The sequence below is a fragment of the Lepidothrix coronata genome, unplaced genomic scaffold (assembly GCF_001604755.1).
Source record: "Lepidothrix coronata isolate B3197 unplaced genomic scaffold, Lepidothrix_coronata-1.0 Scaffold110, whole genome shotgun sequence".
Classification (NCBI taxonomy): domain Eukaryota; kingdom Metazoa; phylum Chordata; class Aves; order Passeriformes; family Pipridae; genus Lepidothrix; species Lepidothrix coronata.
Window position 1 is genome coordinate 187,676 of NW_016690290.1, and position 22,098 is coordinate 209,773.

Here is a 22,098-nt window from a genome sequence, read left to right on the forward strand (position 1 = left end):
TGTACAGTCACTCAGTAAAATCCTCCACTCAAAGTATATAGAGCTGCCACAGAACTTCCTGAGTGCTGTAGGATCTAGGAAAACAAAGAGGATATGAAAATTTTAAGCCGAATATGGGCAAGGTTAAAGAGTGGCCAGATAAGTTACCTGAGAAATTTGGGATGTTTCTCTTTATTAAAAAGATGAAGCAATATCAATTTAAATAGATGGAATACAGTGGTGTGCACCAGCTATCTAAGTATTAGGAATACAGATTCATAACTAGATTTCAAGTTGAATGTGCACTGTAATTGGGAAAGAACATCTGGATTTATTATTTCAGCTTCTTTATTTCACATATAAACAAGATAATTATGCACCACGACCCTTCTAAATACTAATGTTAGAAGTTGATGCATGGTATATGGGTGTCGTTTGTGTTTATACTTAAGTGTTTTTCACTTTATTACAAACATGCCTAAAATGCCAAAGAACTACACTGTTCCTTTTTTCCAATATATATACATATACACAGATAACACAGATAACATGTTTTACATTCCCCAGTGATTTTTAAAGGGTAATACCTGTAAGTATACAGTAGATTTGGGATTAGTAATAGTAAAGTAATCAAACTCTTAATAAAACTTTCACACAATTAGTGTGTAGACTGACCTTAAGTTTGCCTATGAAACTGAAATAAATCACACTGGTCTTTTATCATCTTTCAAGAAATTTAGCTCTGCTTTCCTTACATATCAAAATGTTATTAGTAAGGTAAGTAGCTCCTATTTAGAATGGCAAAGCTAGGGAAAGGACCCTGTACACTAAGTTGACATTCCTAGATATTGAAACAGCAAAACTATTAGTAAATTGCAAATTATAGCTTAGATTATTTCAGTGTTCTAGACTATATCCTGTGCAACTCAGACTCTGATAGGTTCAGAATAATTGTTGAAGAGCAGAAGTTCTTGAAAAATGAAAATTCAATTAAGTAATAAAATAACCCCCAAATACCAGTCTCATCAACTAAAGAATAACACACAGGTTGGCAAACCCCAAACTTGGGCTTATGAAATGTACACCGACAGATCCCTTTTAAAAAAGGCACACAGACAGAGACCCAGACCTGGAGAGAAATATGCTTACACACAAATGCTGACATGTGAGAAATACAATTGAGAAATGGCATTTTTTTAAAACTAAAATAATGGGTATTTTATGTATTTGGCACAAGATAGTGTGGTACAAATACGAGAGATTGTTTACACAGGAAAGTAGAATGGTTTTGTACCTTGAAGAATGCAGTGTCAAATGAGAGAAGCTCTCTGTATCCGTTGCTAGTACAGAATTCTTGCAGAGACAACTTTCAGGGTTAAACTAGGAAGAGTATAGCTTCTAAATGATACTGCTGAAGAGGAGAGCAACTGTAACTGGTGTGCTGCACGAGATCAGAGCATCTGCAAAGGCAGGAAATAACTAATGGAATACTTGAGTCATCCTTTATTGAATTGGTAAGTGTGATGACTGCTGTGTGGAGTACTAAGTCATGAGAAGAACCCACAAGGGGAAATATCTCTTTATTTGGTCCAAAGGACCATACAGAAACTGCCTGGAAAAAAATAAATCTTTGGTTTGTTGCGGTTTCAGCACTACAGGCTGTGACAAACTTGAAAAGGTGAACTATAGGAACACAGTCAAACTCACTGAGATATAATAGGTGGTCAAAGGGTCAAATAGTTGCAAACAGTCTGCAAACTCTTTATGAGGTTCTTATTAAGTGTACAATTACTCTGCAGTGAGAGAGACTACAAGCTGCTTCTAAATGCAGAAAACAGAAAAGAACATGAAAACTATTAGATTAAATGTGAAACGTGCCCCACAGATGACAAATCAGGTATTCAGTTAAAATAAGATAAATGATCTTAGAAAGTTTTTTGTACTGATGTTCACAGTTGAGGAACTAGAGATTCTCACGCCCAAAGTCCTTTGAAAAAAGAGACATGTTGCAGGACCTGTCCAAGGTAAGGTGTCAGTGAAAAGTTTTCAGAACAGATAGTGACAGTGACAATTGTCCTCAAGTAGATGACATGCCAGACAACAGCTCTGAAAGAGTAAGAAACAGTTCTCAACTGTAATGTATAATCTCTTGCTTAAATCTGATTTAGAGCCTAGGTGAATGTGAAACTGCTGCTGCTCAGCTATTCAGAGGGGTGAAAACCAAAAACTGTCTAGAAACCTCTACAGGAAGACCTTGTGATTAAAGAAAATCAGATAGTTAAAGAAAAAGTAGAAATTAGAGTAAGGGAGAGAATAAAACCTGTGCTAATCATACATACAATGACAGTCTCTCTGAACTATTATCATATAAAGCTGTCTTGAATTTACAGTGGACAATTCTATGAAAATTTGCTCAGTAGTGTTAAAAGTAGTCTTGAAAGGGTAAATAAATGCTAGGAATGGGCTTGTTATTATTTTTTTTTTTAATTTATCCAAACCAAAACATTCAGCCATTTATTAATAAGAGCATCATTTTTCATTATGATGTCATGCTTCATAACACAAGAGTTTTTTCTGTTCAAATCAGCAAATATGGATCACTTTCTGGAGGTGGGAATTTCTCCTGAGGGGTTGGTCAGTACTGGAACAGCTGATAAGATCAGCACCCACAGCTCTTGTGTGTTACTGACTGCACAAATGTTCAACCTAATTTTAGTTTATCTTAAAACTCTGGATTGCAGATTGCAGAGTTTTAAGAGCTCTCCATGAACAGTCTGGCTGTCCTGCACAAACACTGGAACACTGGCTTTGCCAGCTGTCCCAGTGCAAACCTTCAGCAGCCCAGAGGCAAAGTCCTGGGCCTGAAAGACAAGGGCAGGGGAGACCCCAGTGCTTCGGCTGCCTCCATTTGTGCAGTGAGCAGGGACTGAAACCAGGCAAACAGAGCACAGTGGGAAGTGGAAACAGTGGGAAGAACCCAGTAAAACCAAACAAGTGGTTGCTCTTATTTTACAGCTTGACAGCAGATCCAAAAGTCAGACCCACTTCTCTGTTCTGCTGATCCTGGTGTTACTACACTGCTTAATGTATTTGCAGGGTTCCAGGGGCTTGAGCCTCCAGATGACCTTCAGTGCTCTCTCAGGGCGTGTTCGTTCTTTTTCTGTGCGGCACAGAGGGAGAAGAACAAAGCAAAAAAAAAAAGAAAAAAAATGACAAAAACCTTTACAATACAACGCTACAGTATCACTGGTATTGACCAGGCCAGTCTAATCTGTTTGGAGATGATTTTCTCTCTACTTCTCTAACTTCTGTTCTGCACAATCCATTTTTAACTGTTAGTATAAATTTGCCAGTCAGCTTACATTCTAGATAAATACTAGGGGAGGAAAAGATGAAACTATTGCAAATAAAGTAACAGCTGAAATTCTGAAATCTGGGATAACTGCCAAAGAGGTCAATTAAATAGACAAAGTTGTTAAAATCATTTCACAGCCCAATTAAAAAAAAAATTAAAAAAGCTGTGTTGCATTTTGATCTGAGCCATATCTGACAAACAAGTTTTCAAAGTGCAGTTATCACTGTTGTAGTGGAGGAATATGCCACACATGTACACTGTGTAGTGTGTGCCACCCTCTCTCTTGTGATCTGGTCCAGTCATTATTTCAGGATTAGTGACCCGGAGTGTAAGCACAGGAGACATTTGATAATGCTTTTGCTGTTATCCACTCAATTGACACTGATCATCCAAAATTATTTTAGATGATCAGTAGGTACTAAATGACTACTAAATATTCGCAATTATTTAGTATGTAAGAGATTTCTGGTTCCCCAAGTCTTGACAGTAGAGGCCCAGGGTCTGGGATCAGCAGTGAGAACACCTGGTAGCACGCATACCAAACAGGCAGTTGCTAACTGGATGACTTTTAGGATTAAGTGAAAGGGCATATGAAATCCAAGCAGCCCATAGTCAAAACTAGGAAAGGTGGGATAAACTGTTCTTTTGAAAGTATAGGAAAGAAGTTTTCTTTTGTTTGAAAAGCATCAGCAGTATAGAGCGCTCTGCCCTTTCTCAGAATGGTTGAAATTTACTTCCTTTCCTACCTCAAGAGCTTGAGTTTTGCTAGACAATGTTATAGAAAATGTCTGTTTATACTCATGAACTAAGTTTTCAGTTTTAATCACAGACCACTAAATGGTCTGTAATTGATCCTTGGTGGAAGGTGACATGTCATGCATTCAAATACTAACCTTTGGATTTCTGTTTTAGTCTTTAATACAATTTTCTCCATCACAAATTAATACAAAAAGGAAAATGCTGTATGATTTCACCTTCAGCCTTGTACATTTCTGTGCAGGATTTTCTCTCTTCTTACTGACTGCATGATTTGCATTTTAAACTATGCCATCACCTGTATCTCATCTAGTCAATGTACAGTCTTCTGGGGTCTGCAGGCTACCCCCATCCATGTGTTGCTCACAGAGTTCCAGACAGCTGAACGAGACACTCCCGGAAAGTACAAAATAGGAAGATGTGTTAGTTGGGACGGTGGTCTAGGAGAAAACACCTTGGCCAGACACAGCAGTAAAAGTATTCTGGCCTTTTCTTGAGGCCTTCATGGTGCTCTGACAGAACACTGAGTTAGATATTAATTTTTTTTAAAAAGGCACTTTTGAATACTCATTGGGTTTATAAATTAGCAAATCTAACAAAGCCACTGGGGCAAGTAAGAGTTCTCCACTAGAATTCTCTGCTGGGATGAAGACAAGATCATGCATTTTTCTAAGAAATGGTAGATGCTTTTAATGTAAATCCATGTAAGCCAGATAAATCTGTATTCCCCACATGCTAAAAGCATTGCCAGAAAAAGCAAATGCTTTTAGCATTTGGTAGCTGTGCTACCAAACAGCTTCTTACAAACAAATCAATGATTATTTAGAACAAAACAATACAAACTAACCTGGAACTTCAATACTGATTATTACATAGTGACTTATGCAGAAGTTTGACAAATAAAACCCCATGTGAGCAGCTATTGTATTCAGTGTAATGTGTTTTAAGGAAAATGTAATGCCACATGACTACGTGCTGTTCAGTTGAACACCTTTGCCCGCGGGAACTACAAAACATTGCAGCAGTACAGACCAGGTGGTGCTGATGGTGCCAGTACAGATACATATCATCCATCAAAACTTACAGGAGGTAACTGTCTAATAATTTCAAAATACTGAACTTCAAAAAGTTCTTTTTAATGTTCCAAATTTTAGCAGTACTGAACAGCTGCAATACTCGGTTTGCACAGACCAACTGCTCAGTAGCATTCAGTGGACAAGAGCTGTTAGAAGTCCTGCAGTTAGAGCAAGCTAATGACAGAAGCTGATGGCTCATGGCTCTTCTAAATGAACATCTAGATTTTGTTTAAAAAACAAAAGTCTTGGGTTTTAGCAGATGTTTACTTATGGCATTGTGTTGGCCTAATAAAAATACTTGGAAAAGTGCCCTACCTGCAGTCACACAATTATCAGTGTCATAGTGTCGGTTAAGTTCATTGAATGAAAAGTTTTTTTGAAAACAAATAAACTGCAAATCTTGTAATGCTTGAGGGAATTGGCTTTTACACAGCTGGTCTGAACTGTTTGAACTTTGGGGCTGCAATAACGTGTGTATTTAACAAGCTGTCCTTGCATTCATGTGGGAGAAAACCATTGCCAGTGATTGACTCAGATAACAAATGCCCCCTCCATGGTTATAGGGGTTCTGTGACATGAGGTGGTTTTAAAGCTCTCTCGAGTAAATTAAAAGAATATGACAAAACCTTTTTTCAGAGTTGGATTTCATGTAAGTTACACAGATTTGAGTGCATTCACAATATTACTGCGTTTTCTTTTAGACCCACTTATGCTCCTGCTGCCGCTGAAGGCAATGCTGAGGCTGGGGAATACTATAAGCAGCAAGAACAATTTACACTACATGTACATTGATTTTGTTATGCTTCTGCCAGCCAGGAATGGTCAGTAGGAAGCTAAATCCTGCTATGGAAGATTAAGGAACGGTGGTGCTGTTCTGTAAAGTTACCCAAAGGAGAACAAAGGAGAACAAAAGGGTTCCAAATCTGTTAAGATTTTCAATAGAAGCAGCTTACTAGCAGAGCAAAACATTTTTTTTTTTATTAAGAATGATCCTTACTCAACAAAAGACTCCCATTAAATACCTGTTTATAGAAGCAAACTCATGCCAGTAATAAAGGAAAAGTCTCAATAGCTTGGCATATTCAAAGTCTTTCTCAGTAAGAGATACTGTAGCCTATTGCCACTCAGTCTTGGAAAACAACAGGATTGACTGCCTCTACCAATTAAATAATAATTCAGATTTTGCTTATAATCTAATATTTGTCTAAAATTTGTCATTAGTATTTAATGTGATATATCACAGCTTTTACATTTATCCATTAAAATAATTATTTTTGTCATCTTCCAAACTCAAGTGTCCTGCAGCAGTTATCTAAGCTTCAGAGTAAAACTCCAAAATTTTCATTTGTTGATAACTTAGGTGCTAGTTTGTCACATTCACAGAGACGTCCCTTACTTTTGAATAGTAGTAGTTGATTAAACTTTGCTGAATTTGACCTATATGCACACACAGGCACACAAACTGCGTATTAGTCCATTTTAATTATTATAGGAAAATTGACTGATAACAAAAGATTTAGTTACTGCAGCTTCAGAAATGCAAGGATTCAGAAAACTGGCCCATCAAACAGGTATATAGTATTTAAAAAAAATATTCTGTTAACCCAAATCCACGTTCTGAGGAAGTTCTGTAAGTAGCTTGAAAGAGCCAGGAGCTTCTAGAGTTATTTGTTGTGCCTGTAACACTCTTGACCAGAAGGAGTTCTGTGGGGAAACCTGCACTAACCTGCCCTGTGCCTTTCAGTTACCTGCTTATCATGAATACTCACGTGCCTATTTTCTTCAAGGGTATTAGGGATTCTCCAGCATGGACTATGGCGAGTACATGCGTAATAATAAGAGAAACTAGAACCCTTTTTTCCCCCTGTTCCTGAAACCAGGCTCCTCCTTCATCTTCTGTTACTTAACAGCATCAAGGCTTAGCACTGAAATATTTCTTTTTAAAAGGGATGACTTCTGCCTTTTGGAAAGCATAAAAACAGTCACTTCATAATATTTCTTCTTTTTTTTTATAGTGAATGAGATCATAGGAAGAGATATGTCACAGATCTCAGTGTCACATGGAACAGCAGTGGCCAGCCAGCCTGCACGTGCGTGTCCTGGATCTCTGGAGACAAGAATATCTGATGGAATCCAGTAATGGATAAGCTAACAACTAAGCATCATTGAAAACTTCACAGTTTCTCTGAATATTTCTTCATCCTCTTCCTCTTTAGACTTACTGTGCTTCCAACTCTGTGGCCTTTATGAACTGGAACAGTGGATCCTTGCAAAGCCCTTTCAGTGGGTTACATTTTTGATGTAGAGACAGAGCATTTTAATTATAGTTCCTCAGATGCTGTAAAGAGACTTCTTAAAATGGACACACAGAATCTACACCAGATATTTTAACTATTTTAAAGTTACAAACAAGCTCTGCTTTTTGCATTTAAATAGAATACTTTTATATTGTAAGTGCTTCAGATGTGTGGAGAGGTTAGTTTGCTCTTATAATATTCACAGTACTGAATGTGGAAAACACATCTTCAGTGTGCTGCTTTCCCTTAGAGATAGTAGAGTTTGTAACTGATGATTTGTAACACCTTTTGGTCATTTTGGAAAGCCTTTAAAGCTTCTATTGTTAATTTTTTTTTAGTAAGATCTTCCAGTGGCAAATCATACCTGTCATCTGAAGCCAATGCCATGGAAGCCATTGTGTATATGAATACTGTAGTGTTTTCTTTCTTAGATTCATAGGAAGCAAAGCCAAATGTAGATCTGCACTTGTTTATAAACTGAAAATGTTACTTGATAGGCTGCAAAAAGACCATTCCATCATGAAAGTGTTGGGATAGAAATTACATTCCAAAATTTAACTTTTATAACTTTGTGGATAATCTTCCTGATCTTTATTAGCACAGGCTCCTTCTTGAAATAGCTTTTTTCTTAGAAAGTTACATTTTTAATCAAATTTGAGCAGTAGGATTTTAGATTAAAGAACAGCAACATCAAAGCCATGTTAGATACAGAAGAAAATTTTATATTTGCTGAGGATCTAAATGTTCCCTGCAGAATATGGTTTTGAAATCACCAGTTCAGTGGCATTCAAGTTTTTGATGCAATAAATCATTTGATCACATCTGTACGTTTTATATGCTGTATGCCTGATCATGCCACTTGGAAGTCCTAAGGAGATGACAATTACAGTTCCTTAAATTTAGGCTGTTTATAAATGTCAGTTTGCTCAAAAGTAATTTACTGTGAATTAGTGGTTAGGTAGTGTAATGTGTCCATGTTGAATTGTAAAGGTGTGAAGCAGAAGCTACCAAAGAAATCCAGCAGATTCCCCACGGCAGCAGTGAACTCTGTGCTGTGCTCCGAGGATGCATCTCCCTTACCCCCATGATCTGATAAATTGGAAACAATCTGTTTACAGAGTTATTTAAAAATCTCAGGCCTTTACAATCAGACACCTTGGCGAGGATGTGAAAGTGTCACACGCATTTCCCTGCCCCAAAAGGCACTCATTTCCAGAGCTTTCCTCCATGGAACACACGGGGTACAACAGTCACAGCAAAGTGAGACTGAAGGACACGGAATGTCAGAACATCCGAGATGTTCAGTTTAGTTCCTCACTGGGGTGAGCCATGATGCTCTAACAAAAATTGAGTGAATTAACTCAAAGAATTAGAAAATTAAAAAGTCTATCTGCGTTGGATCCAGTTTGGACAACTGGGGACATTTTAGCAGTTGAACACATGGGGAGCACATGCCTCTCTCTATAGAGTGGTCTGACAGGGGAAAGCAGTGCTGAGTTATAATGCCTGCAGGAGGAAACACAGGTTCTACTGATGTTGCATTTTGGCAAACAGTCATGGGGAAAACTTTCCATTGAGCCTTTTGCAAGCAAAACATTACACCTGAAGTCAGTGCCCAAGCAATACCATTACAGTTGCTATAATCACATCTCTGTAATAGCTGAATCATGAACTTTTCAAAAGGACATACGTTGAGCAGGTGAAATTATGATTTTATCATGTAACTTCCTTTTAAGAGTGCAGCCTGAGGCTACTATCTTGATGTTTCATAATTATTTCAAACAACTTAGTGCTTGGCCACTATGTACCTGCTGAGAATCTTAAGCATCCTTTTTGTGAATGTACTGTTCAGTGGTGCAAATCTTGAAATTTGCAGAAAAAAATTGGCAGGGCTGGAATATGAAAAGTGTGATATTGTAATTGTCCTCAGCAGTGGTGCTTTACTCTGTCCTCTACTCATGTTAAAGATCCTACAAAGGACTCACATGCTCAGAAATACATCTACTTGTGTTTTTAACACCTTAATAACAAAACAAACCACACATCACTGTAAACTGTGTAATCTGTCTTCAGAGTGTGTGCTGGTGGCGAGGCATGTTCCAGTTTTCATTCCTGTGTTGGGTCGTTTGCATTAACCATTGTTTGTAGGAGAATTCTGACTTAAAAGCTTTTCATACTATATGGGATTTATGCTCCTTTATCCTGCTGGTACAGACTCTCCTTCCAAGTTCTCCAAGTAGCTGGAATTCACTCTGTACCTAAAATACAGGAGCCCAAACAATCCGGAGTTGCTATGCACTAAATTTTCTGATGCCTTTAAATACCTTGATGCCTGTAGACATAGAGACGCTTTCCTATTTAAAAATGAAATTTAAAAAAATAGCTTTGGATACTAAAGCAGTTTTGTATTTGCCTTGTAAAAGCTTCAGTACAAGGGTCTTAATTTTATTTTAGCTTGTGTGATAACGTAGGTAAAGACTGTTAATCTTCTATAATTTTAGTGATATAAAAAGCACAGGATCTCTATTCGACTATGCAAATTTAATTAAACAGCAGAACCCGGCAACTGTCGATATTTTGTTGGCATCCACTTCCTTGCCCTTAAGTCCTGTATTCTCTCTGAGTAGTTTTCCAAAAATTTTAAATAATTTAGGTTATCCTGAAGGAAAGCCTTAAAGATGAGGTAGCTTTTCTATAAGGAGGGTGAAAGGTCAATGTTCAAAAAAAAATTAAGGGGTAGCATATTAATCCAGGGGGGAGGAGGGTGAGTTTTGAAATTACTATAAACTAGCAATTCAAATTTCTGTAGTAAAACTTATCTGTTATCAGGGGAACTGCCACCCTTTTTAAACCAAAGAATGAAAAGAACGTAATAGTTTTGTTCTGATACAAAGCTTTGAAACTCTATTTTTGATACTCATAATGGATGTCATTCCTTTGAGGTTCAGAAATCGTTCAAATTGAAGTTTTATATTTAAAAATGTGGGACAATAAAGATTAAGTTCTAGATGTTTACAGAGCCTTGTATTGTAATTTCATGTACATTTTGTATTTTAAACATTTTTGTAAGTTATGATTGCAGTGCTACTTGCAGAAATAAAGGGAAAAACTTGCATTTAGGCTCTTAAATCGTAGTGTTCAAATAAATAAAAATAATGCAAATGCATTGTCATTTATTTAAAATGCAGATCCAGATGCAGAGTGGGAAGAGACTCCCTGTTTGTGATGCAGTGGTAAGCAGCTGTGCTCTGTTGTGACACGAAAGGAGGGACATTTTATATTCCCCCTGGAAGAGTGGAGGTTTTGAACAATCTGATAAGAGTATGGGGCTCAATTGAGATTAGAGCCAGCAACTGTGACCCTTTACATACGTAAGAAGTGATCAGCAGTGCTGGCAGAGTATCAGTTTGCACAATATGGTGGCTTTCCTATTTGCAAGTATCATTTCAATTAGACAATGACAAGATCATTTTGAGAAATTATTCCAGAAATTATTATTTAGGGAACGCATCATAAACAGTAATTTTTATTCCTGAAAGGATATTATCATAGGCAAGATGCAGTTAAACTGTTTCTGAAATAAATGTGAGATTCCTACAAAGTCTAAATTATTTGCCTATTCTTGGCTGATCAAGCAGTACTGAGGGAAATGCCTTTGGGAAAAGTACGGTAGAGTCAGGCCTTCAAACCTGTATCTTATCTCAGTGATATTAGTGGTACTGAAAAGGTTTTTATCTCCCTTGCAGTTTTGTTACAGCACCTTTTACTTACCTGTGGAATCCCTAGGCCCAGTGACGTGACAGTGTCCCAAACTCAACAGGGAGGCAAAAGCTCTGGCCTTTGGTTCCCAATTCCCACCTGCCCCGGACAGAAAAGGAACCGCGATGGCTCTCCCGGGAGAGCACGGCCAGCGCAGGATTAGCTTCTCCTTGGAGTGCCTGTCCTGGCCCATTACCCTCACTGGTGCTTTCTGTCTATAAATACAACAGCAAGGGGCAGCTGAAGTGCCAGTGACTGAACATGCAGTAATTATAGCCGAGGGTTAGTAAAAATAGCCCCGGCAGTTTGAAAGCTGTTCACATGTTTTCTAGGGTGATTACCCGGTATATAATTAGCACACACCGACCCCAGCAGTAAGCCATTGACTGGCTGCGTCTGCTCTGCTGTCAATTCAAGTCGTCCTTAGATGCAAATAGGCTGAAGGCTGATTCCCTTGGACTGACAGGGTAGGGGAGATGAGAGGATCTGCAGTCACACCAGGGCATTCAGAGCTGAGCACTGACACCCAAAGCTGTGCTGTTGAGAGAGGAGACTTCATTCCAGGCATTGTGAAAACATCACTCTATCTTGCAAAGCACTGTTTTGGTATCTCAGGTGATAGGAGAGAAGAAATGTCTTATTAAGGTCTTTTCCTTTAGAAGAGTAACCAGAAGTTTGTTCATTTAGGACCCAAGCCCAAAGGAAATGCTGGCAGATACCAAGGTCTATTAATTCTCATATCGTAGCTGCTATTTCTTTACAGTATTCCACAGCATTACTTCTGTTTTTCTTCTTTCTGCTTGTTTCTGGACTTCTGTCACTCTCCCTGCCTAACTCAAAATACCACTGTGTGCTCTGAATCCAACACCTACTCCACTGGAGTGAATTAGATGAGGACTGAGATGTTTTGCAAATAGTCCCCTCACCTCTTATTTTCCCTTGGATTCACCTAATTTACAATAATAATATTCAGGAACTAGCCACTGCTGTAGCGAGTAAAGTATTAGGATATGTGAAAGGCCATGGAAATGAAAAAGGATTTCCTATATATTTAAATTCTTGCATAGTTTTGCATACAGTCATCTTCAGTAATGGAAGTTAACACTGAACTTTATTCTGCCTTGTAAAAGTATAATGTTTATCAATCATTCTTAATCCACAAAAAGCATTGTCATTTGCTGAGATTCTCTAAGACAGGAACTATTTTACAATAACCTACTGTTACCTTTGTTAACATCTGCTACATGCAGAAGAAAATGGAAAAAAAAATAACCAGACTAAGATATAGAAGCAATAAAAATAGGATATTTACTTTGCAAAGGCTTGTAAGTACCATGAATCTTGTTTTGGAAGAGACTGACCCACTAGATAAGTCAGGCTATACAAGTTCTCCAGCTGTTTCTGCAAATTTAAAGTTTTTGTTGTCTTTTTATTATTAGAAACTGAAAAAAATACTTCTCTCTTCCTTACTGTCATTACTGTGACACCTGCTGGTAAGAGCTGGAAGGAAGAATGTTTGCAGTCTTTTCTTGTTCCCATTACAAGGGCTCTCCTCCAAAAACAAACAAAAAAATTCATTCTATGACATTTCTCATTTGACACTTTTATGCATAAAAATGCCTATGTAAGTGTTATGCAGTTGTTGTGTATCCCAGAGTAACACAAACAGCCACAGGTACAGGAAAAGCTCAACAGCTCCTGCCTGAAGCCTTAGAGAAGCTGCCCCTGGGGGCTGCCCTAGCATGGCCTGTTAACCCTCTGTGTTCATCCAGTACCTCATCCTGCCCTCCCAAGACGCTGCACAGAGTTACAGTGCCACAAAGAAACACCTGGAACACCTCTCACAAACCCAGTCACATATACATGCTGATAAGGAAGTGCGAGCATTTAAGAGGAGGGTAATAAAACTGGATGGGCAAATAAGCAAAGAAACAAACAAACAAAAATACTAGAGTCACTGTTTGTTCTTTCAGCAAGCCTGTGTTTTGGTCTAAGATCATTATTAACTAACCAATAGAATCTACTAGAAGTAGATTTGATGACATCTAGCATGGGCTAAAGGGCCCTGAAAACTATAGGCAAGACAGTCTGAAAATAAGAAAGAGCAGTTCTGTTCAGCAAGCTCCTGCCCTTTACATCAAGAAGTTCAATGCCAACAGATAACTCTGATAGTTCATACTGCAAATAACTGACAGTGAGTATTTGAGCCCCAGATGTTGTTTGTTAGGTGTTTGCTTTTGGGGTTTTTTCCCACCAGTCTCAGTAATCAGACTCCCCAGTTTTGTTTCTGGTACCAGTGCCGTTCCATCCTCTCATACTCTCCACCTCACCTCTAGTATATGAGAAGAGCTACTGCCAAGTCTGTTCTTTTCTGTAATTTTTGATCAAAGGAAAATGATGCACCTAAAGAGGACTCAGTCATGAATATATTGCTTGGGAATGCAGTGTTGGATAATCAGTGTTGTCATGTGAAGTAAGTTGGAGGGAAAAGGGAACGACTATTCCTACAAGTTCTTGTGACAATGGAATGATATATGACTGATGACTTAAAAAGGTCCTTTGTGTAATAAAAAGCAGAGAAGACAAGGAAGCAGCCTTCTGAAAATCCTGACAGTTGGGAAGGTGAATGTTTCTAGAAAACAGGCACCTCTACACAAATAGGCATCTCTACACGTTAACAACTGCAGTCTGGTATCAAAGACAAGTTCCTAAGCCAAACTTACTAGAGCTTCTGCATGCAGCAAGAGCAAAGCTGGCATAGCACTGGCTGGAACATCAACATCACCTTTCAAGATTAGTCTGGTATTGAGCATTTCTTTAGAACAAGGCATGAAAGGCAGAGTTGCCTTCCTAATTAACTACAGCTTAGGTGCAATGGATTCTCTCTGCCAAGGTGGCAACACCACTGCAACAAACACGCAGAATAGCTGAGCATTCTCTTACATGCATCATAAATTTCTGCTCACTGTAATAAAAGGATCTGTTTGTAAATATCCCATAAACTCCGTGGTGTATCCCCAGCCAAGCTGTTCTTACAGTGTATTGGAAAAGGACAAGACAAACTTTTAGAAATCAGTATGTCACTGTTCTCAAGTAGGAAATTCTGTAAGTATGATGCAAGAACAGATTTTTCCGGTGTCCTCTCATTCAAACGAGTGCCTGAAGAGCCTGCTGCACAGCCTGTCCAGAGCACTGGTTCTCTATGATTTAATGAATTAAGGTTTAACTTGAGATCTGCCATTGTAAGAATTGCATCATAATAAAGGTGCAACCATTTACAGGTCAGAAACAGTTTCAATTCACAACAGATTTCCAGTTTAACTGCCATTAGTTCAACACCACCCTGTGTGCTTTCTAGGCAGTGTCTCCCTGAGTAAAGGTTGCTCACACCTGCCTTTCCCTTATAACAGCTAATGTTCAGGTCTGTGCTGTGTGATCAGTTCCTGCTGCAATTGTTTCTGTCTCCAGCTGCACTAATCAGCACACGCTGTTTTGCCAATACATGCATTTGGGCAATTCCATGTTCCCACCACTTCTTCCCTTACCAGCAATAAAATTTTCCTTATAAAATCTTCAACAGAAAGCAAATATGAGAGGTCAAGGATAACTTTATTCAAGTAACAGCAAATACCACCCTGTGACATTTGCCTGGCTGTAGTCACAGTAGCTGAAGGAGGAGTACGAGCCATCAAGCCAATAGGACAAATAAGGCAATACTGAAACTGAATTAAGTGCTACTATGGGATTATTTTTTTCTAAGGATATGAAAAAAAGAAGTTATGCCAAGAATGTCATCATTGCCATCTGACCCCACCACTGACAGAAGTTATAATAGGAAAGTTGCACAAACAACGAAGTATACAAGCAATCCAACCCTGGCCAAGTGTTGGGCTGAATGACATCGTGGTTTGGAGAGGCACATACATTTTGTGGCTGTCAGCAGAGTTTTGCTGAGATACTCAAGTGCTGGTTGCTGGAGCCTAAACCCTTTGGAACCAATCCAGCTGCTAAAATGACACTGGAGACCAATAAGGTTTCCTTAGCTAGAAAGAGGAATACAAAACATATAAAAGAAAGAGAAAAGGGGAGGGGAGGGAAATTCTGGTTACTGAGCAGGTCTGTCTCCAAGTGCAGGCTTTCAGTACCACAAAAGCCTAACCTCAACTACTTCAGAGCAGAAAGCAGGAAAATTTCTCACAAAATTCTTTTTAGATATACTTTCTAGCTAGCAGTTAAGCTACAAAGAACACCCTTTAGGTAAGCAGTAGTTAAACATATCCCTGGCTGAGCAGGGCATGTTCTACTGTTAATTGTTCAGTTTTTATGTGCCATTTGTGCCGTCTCTCCTGCACCCCCCCATAGGGACTGTGCCTTCATGGTTTTGTATTGCTTGAATATGTATTGCACTATGCTTAAGATTTTTTTCCAACAGTACATGAACTCTTAGCAGGTCAAACACCATTCAGACCACCTGAGTAAAATGGAATTCTATCACTTATGACAGAAAAAAAATCCCTTTGGTTTGGATGGATGCAGTCTAAATACAGTACAATACTGAGTGACATTCAATATTATATTTAACCAGCAACTTAGTGTTTCATAATCAAAGTAGAAATAATTAAAAAGCAATTAAATTCTGTCTTCACACACAGCCTGTAAGATGGTTTTTAAGCTACCTGGTACTTCTTTCGTCCAAAATCCACTCATGTAGCTTATACATCACCAAAGGCCAGTCGAGGTGTGCTGTGGACAGACCCAGCAAACAGAATCAGATCTGCCTCCATGCAACATAAAAAGTGCTCAGGGGTGATGTTAACGAGAAAAGAAATCACATTATTGAGATTCATGGAGCTCATTTGATCAGCTGTTCTGAAAGTGTTCCTCAAGCTCTCAGATTTGTTTAAAATGACCAAGCACCTTCAAACCTTTGTTCAGTATTGCTGGCACTCTACCAGTCACACAGATACCATCAAGATCCTGCTCTCAACAGAAAACAGACCTTGTTTTAGGATTCCTTTTTTTTTTTTTTTCTGTAAGAAGCCAAACTGCAGCTTCTGGTTGGGGGCAGGGTTATTAAAACATTTGATCAACTTGCTGTTCTATGAAGAGTCAGGGGCAAGAAAAAAGCTGACAAAGGGTGGTTCTCAGGAGTTTCTTTTACTGGCAAATGAAGTTCAAGTGCTCACAAAACACAGACCTGAGTCCAAGTTATACTCTGTGAGCTTTCCAAAGCCACAGGACACTGGACATAAAGCAAGACATTAATGGTAGACCAGCTTTAGCTTTCTATTTGCAGCTGAGAGGGAGGTTTAGGACCACATGCAGTTTGAATTATTTGTCCCCATTTGTATATTTTGAGTCACTTTATTCTCAGTAGAACTCCCACAAAACAAACACAAGCAAGCAGGAATAGGAGATGAAATCTCACATACAGAAAGGTCACTGAGGAAAACAGCTTTGGCCCTCCTGCACTGAGCTGAACAGGGCTGATCAGGAGGTTCACAGGCTCTACAGTGTCCCTCTATGCCAAACTACAAGGAAGTCCCTGCTGCTTGTACTTCTAATTAATGACTGGACCATCTTATACCTTTTTCTGACCATAAACTATGGCAGAAAATATTGCCTTTCCCAGAAGAGGCTAATGTAGTGACAGCTAACCGAGATAAAATGAATTCAACTGAAAGCAGAGCCCAAAGTTCTGGTAGCACTAGGAATACAGCATCACAGGGCTAAGGACAGAGCAGATGAGTACAGGGGAGACTTGCCTAGAGAACGAGAAAATGCCAGGAAGCCTACAAAGGGGAAAAGGTTGGAAATCTGCTACCCCCGAGTGGTGCAGGGAAACGTCTGGTCCCTCCCAAGAGCCAGTGACAAACTCTATGTAAGCAGGGCACGAAAACTAAGCAGTTGCTTAATTTTTGAAAACATTTGTATAGGTCGAAGGGAAACTGCCTTTATTCTAACTAAGAGGGTGGCCCAACTCTCTCCTACTCAAGAAAAGAATAGGATCTGGAATAAAGGGGGCAACAGGAGAGATTAAACTGGTATAAATCCTCTAGAAGACTTGAAAGGGACTAATGCCTGTAAAAGATAAAGATACCTCACCAAGTAGGTGGAAGACAAAGGCTAAACCCTTAAGGAGAGGTATCCTGTGTGTTTTATTAAAAACAAAACAACAACCAAAAAAACCCCAACAAAAACAAACCTGCTTGCTCTGAGCATTACGATTAAACACAGTTTCATGATCTAAATCACACTTAACTCACACTAGTTGAAGTAATCTAGGTAACAGCAAGACATTCCTTATCCTAACATACGTTGAATCAGGACATTTTAGCAAGTGACCCAACGACCCAGTACTTCATCTAATCAACTGAAATACTAACAGAGCAGGTTCCCAATTCAAAAGGCACTGCTTGGGGAAGAATTAAGGCACATGTACCAGACAGGCACAAACAATTCCTAGTAGCTGCTGGCCATACTGGAGGCTCCCTGTTGGGCATTCATTTGTTGGGCACCCCAAGGGTGACAAGGGACAGAATATCACAGCAGTGAATAAACCTTGGTAAAATACACAAAGATGTCTTAGGATGTAATGATATTTCAGTATCATTGTATCAGAGACAATTTGTGCTATTATTTTGTTTTAATTCATTTTCCATCATGAGATACTTCAAATAAATGCAAAAAACCATCATATTAGTCACCAAGAAGACAAATGTCCACTCAACTAGAATGCAGCAATTAATTTAAGATTAATTTAATATTAATCACAAAAAGTGAATAATTTAAGAAATATCACAGCTAGCTGAAATACAGGTGAGTTTCAAGTAGGTATCATATAATTATCTGAGTTTGTGCAGGCCACTAAGGTAAATGTTTTCTTAAGCAATCATCATTTGAATTACATCTAGTTATTTTCCACTATGTCCCACAGAGATAACAAAGTCTCTGTTAAGTACAGTGACTTCCAGTTCCCAGAACTCCATATGTTTTGGTTGACATTTCAGGTCACATATACAAAGTGTTTCGGAGCCTTATCGGTTACAAAGGGCACCTTTTAGTCCCAGTCTCAGCAAACACACCACCTACTGACCATGAGCTCTTCCATCACCGATCTTTCCCACGTAAAAATTCACCATTTAAAGTCAGTCCCAAAACAGAGGAAATTTAAGGTCCATTGCTTCTTTCCCCCTCCATGTCATTTAGTGAATCCATTCCAGATTCCACTTGGGAGGAGAAAAGAAGGACCAGTTCCCAGTTAGGAACCCTAATTGAGAAACCAGGATTGGATTGGTTTGGATGATGCTTTCACTGCACTCAAGGAGGAGCAAATGTGTGAGGAGGGGGCAGGACAGTGATATTCAAGGGCTTATATTATCTGTGACTTACACCTGCAATGGCAGCAAAGCCTCCTGCCAGGTCTTGGTCAGAGAGCCTTATCTCACTCCAACCTGTTGCTATTATTTCCTATTTACAGCCCCTCTTTTTAGCTCCAAAATTCTGCTGTTATGAAAATATACTCAGGTTCACTTAATGCCTTATTCATGCCCCATCATTGAATTCACTTAAATAACAGATGGCGGTTGACGAACTCTAGAAATATTTAACACATCCTTCTCTTCTCAATCTTATTAATTTAAAAGTAATCAATAATTTATATATAAACAGTTAATTTGATGTGCTTCTCTTGTTCCTACAACAGTACAGAAGCATCCAAACCACATGAAACAATTGCTTCCAACACCAGCCATGTTAACACCTGCCCAGAAAGTCTTCATTCTCCCCTTGCCACAAAAGGTGCTCTCTGAGAGACAGGATCACACAGCTGGTGGTTTCCACAAAACAAACGCACAACTAAAGAAATGGACATGTGAAGGTGTATTTAAGAAAGGCAGCATTAAATCTCACAAAACAGATTTCTGGTATCCTAAAATTTACCACACTGCATGTCTCAAAAAACTGAGAAAAAATCAAACCGAACCAACTCTCTACAGCCTTATTTTCTAAAAGGTAGTGCAGAATTTTGCAATGAAAAATCTCCTTTGTAAGAAAGAAGATACCTGGCAAAAGAGGCTGGATTCAGAGGCTCAGCCAGGTAGGACTAATGATTCAGTGAGAGCTTTCATGAAGAGGAGCCATTCTGAAAGGAAAAAATGTGTCCTTCAGGAAAAAAAGGTTCGTGTTATAGTAGGGTTAAGAGGAAATCTTCATTGTTGTCTCAGTGTTGGGAACATTTAAATTATTTTCTCTTTTTTGTCTGTATAATTAAGGCTGGCCTTGGTTGGCCTTCAAGGAACTACTGTAGCCACGCCAGTGGCTTCACGCAGCTGGAGCAGTGTTTACAAGGGCTGCAGAGCTGAGCTCTTCTCAGAACATGGTGGGTGGGCTGGGAACAGGAGGCCCAGAGTGAGCTCACCCTGCCCAGCAGAGCTGTCCGTGCAGCAGCAGCCACAGCTCTGCTCCGAGCGCCCGCCGAAGAGCCAAACCATCCCCCTCACCTTGTCAGGCACCCCGTGGTACTTCCTATAAATACCTTCCCATCAGCCTTTCCTCCCAGAAATGTCCATTAAATTACACTTACAGCAGTACAGAAAGGATTATTTATAAAGCTCCACATTAGCAATCTTTTAGTGAACACTTCAGTAAGATAAATGCAAAGGCATTTTTTGAAAGGGAGGAATGTTTTCCCATCATGAAGCATTATCAAGAGAACATTATCTTCAATACTTTAATACATTTGAGACAAAAGGCTATATGTGTGGTTTGATTATTGGCCTGAAATGAACTGCATTTACTGTGTTCACAGAAAATCACTTTAACAAAAAAAAGTTCTTTTTTTGTGCCTTGAAATGAAAGTCCAAACAATTTAGGGGAGGGAGCGAGTTAAAAAGAAAAAATCACAAGTTGCTGATCTTATTCACTGCTGAGATCCTATGTGGAATACAAAGATAATTTTACACTAAATATTAACATCATGCTTCAAATGTAACCAAAACCAGCTGAGCTCATTCCACAAATGAAATCCAGACGTAGGGCATATCAGAGCAAACCTGGGCAGCGCTGGCTGTTGCTTTGGGCACATTGTTGGCCCAGCCTGCTCGTGCTGGGTATATTCTGAAAAGGGAATGAGTACACAAAAACCAGGCCTGTGCAAGATCCTTAGATCTGAAACTCAGTCCAGGCCATGCCACAAAGGTGTTATGAAAGCACAACCTGAGCAACTGCTCATGAGCATCAAAAGGCAGGACAAAAGCTTTCCTTTCACACCCCTAATAATTATGTCACCCTTCCTATAAATTGCCACTCTCATATTTTAAAAAAACAAAACAAACCTACCATACTTTACTCCTTTTGGCACTACAAAGCCACCACAGGGACAGGGAGTATTTTGGATTATTTTCCATATTATGGATGGTTATTTATTTGCAGACCTCACCATGGGTGAAGAAGTGAGGTTGAGTTTCAGACCTTAGATTTCATTTGCCATTCAAGAAAAACATCTTCTTGTAAATCTATCAAATTTGGAGTGATTGAAGGCCAGCAAGTATGAAATTTTATTATATAATTCCTAAAGCCCATCAGCAGAACCCATTTAAGAGAGAAGAGAAGGTAACTGGTATTCTCTCCAACCTAATATCTCCCAGTGAAGGGGATTGTCATACTAGTCACCTTCTGCCCAGCACAGCTGCTCTCTCAGTATCTAAACATGGATCTGCAAAGCACTGCATGTTAGAAAGGTACTGAAAAAAATAGTCTTTTAGGTTTCAGTGTTCCACTGTAGATTTGGGGGACAAAAGATGGAGTGTTTTTAATAAGAAAATTCAAAAAACACCCTATGGTTTATGTGGGTAAAAAATAAAAATTAATTATAAACCACAGAATCTTATTTTTCTTGGGTACACTGAACAATAGAGAAAACCATTCAAATGGGGGCAGGGAGGGCAGTGGTTTTTGAGCATTCAGAAAAAAATGCAAGTCCTCTTACACAAAGAGTTTGCAGAGTTCAGTTTTCAGTGGCATAGTCTGTTAAACTGCAACTATTTTTTCCCTGTATACTTCACAAATTTTATATCTAGAGCTAATATGAAACTGAGAATTTCTGAAATCAATAATAATACATAAGAATGAGAAGAATTTCTGAAAAGACATGCTGTGCTTGCTTAATAGAATTCTAAAGTTACTCTAATTCAGTAATAACTTTTCTGAAGAATTTCTGACTCAAATGCCAGAGTCACAAGTTCAAGGGTTCCAAGAGCCAAGGGTACCAGCTCCATAATTATTCCTCAAAGTTGTGTGTTTTTTACAGTGATATCAACACAAATATTGCATGTTTTCCCTTGTTAAATAAGCCTTGTTTTAAGGGAATGAAAACTGAGGAGCTGGCGTAAGGAAAACCATCCCTTGGCTCGCTCTTCTGATTTCAAATCCAATTTCCTATTCTATATCTAGAGGCTAAGCCTTCATTTATGCTCAGTGACAGACATGCAGTGAATAAACTGCAATTGTATCCAGCAAACCCCCTTTCCCCCATTTTGGTTTATCCTGATTGTCGCAAAAAAGTCCCAAGTCTGTAACCTACAGCTGTGAGTGCAGCTCACGAGAGCAGCACCCCAGCAGAGCTGTGCTGGTAACTCTGCATCCCTCCGGCCCAGCTTCCCAGGGAACTGCACTGGGCTGAGCCCGCACTGCCCAGTTCAGCCCGGCTCAGAGCTGCTTTCTTAAATCTACAACGTGCTGGGACTGATCTTCCTCCTCACGGTCACTGTGCCGTTTCTGGCTTGCCCACAACTACCCCAAGAACGGTCTGTCAGCAGAACTGTCCTTTGCCTGCAGCTCCTCCCAGCCTGCCTGCAGCATTGGCTAACATTGCAGG

General features: G+C 39.1%; 1 protein-coding gene across 4 annotated transcripts in view; it reads left to right on the forward strand.

Annotated features, from left to right (window-relative positions):
* Positions 1-10,192, forward strand: part of NFATC3 (nuclear factor of activated T-cells 3) — a 64,629-nt gene extending 54,437 nt beyond the window's left edge. For 3 of the 4 annotated variants that reach the window (XM_017824438.1, XM_017824435.1, XM_017824436.1), the window contains one exon: positions 7,182-10,192. In XM_017824438.1, the coding sequence (XP_017679927.1) occupies positions 7,182-7,306 (125 nt within the window). In that variant the 3' untranslated portion in view covers positions 7,307-10,192. Of the gene's footprint in view, positions 1-1,934; positions 2,004-7,181 lie in introns of all 4 variants that reach the window. The other variant, XM_017824437.1, reaches the window with a different exon arrangement.
* Positions 10,193-22,098: the final 11,906 nt, after the last annotated feature.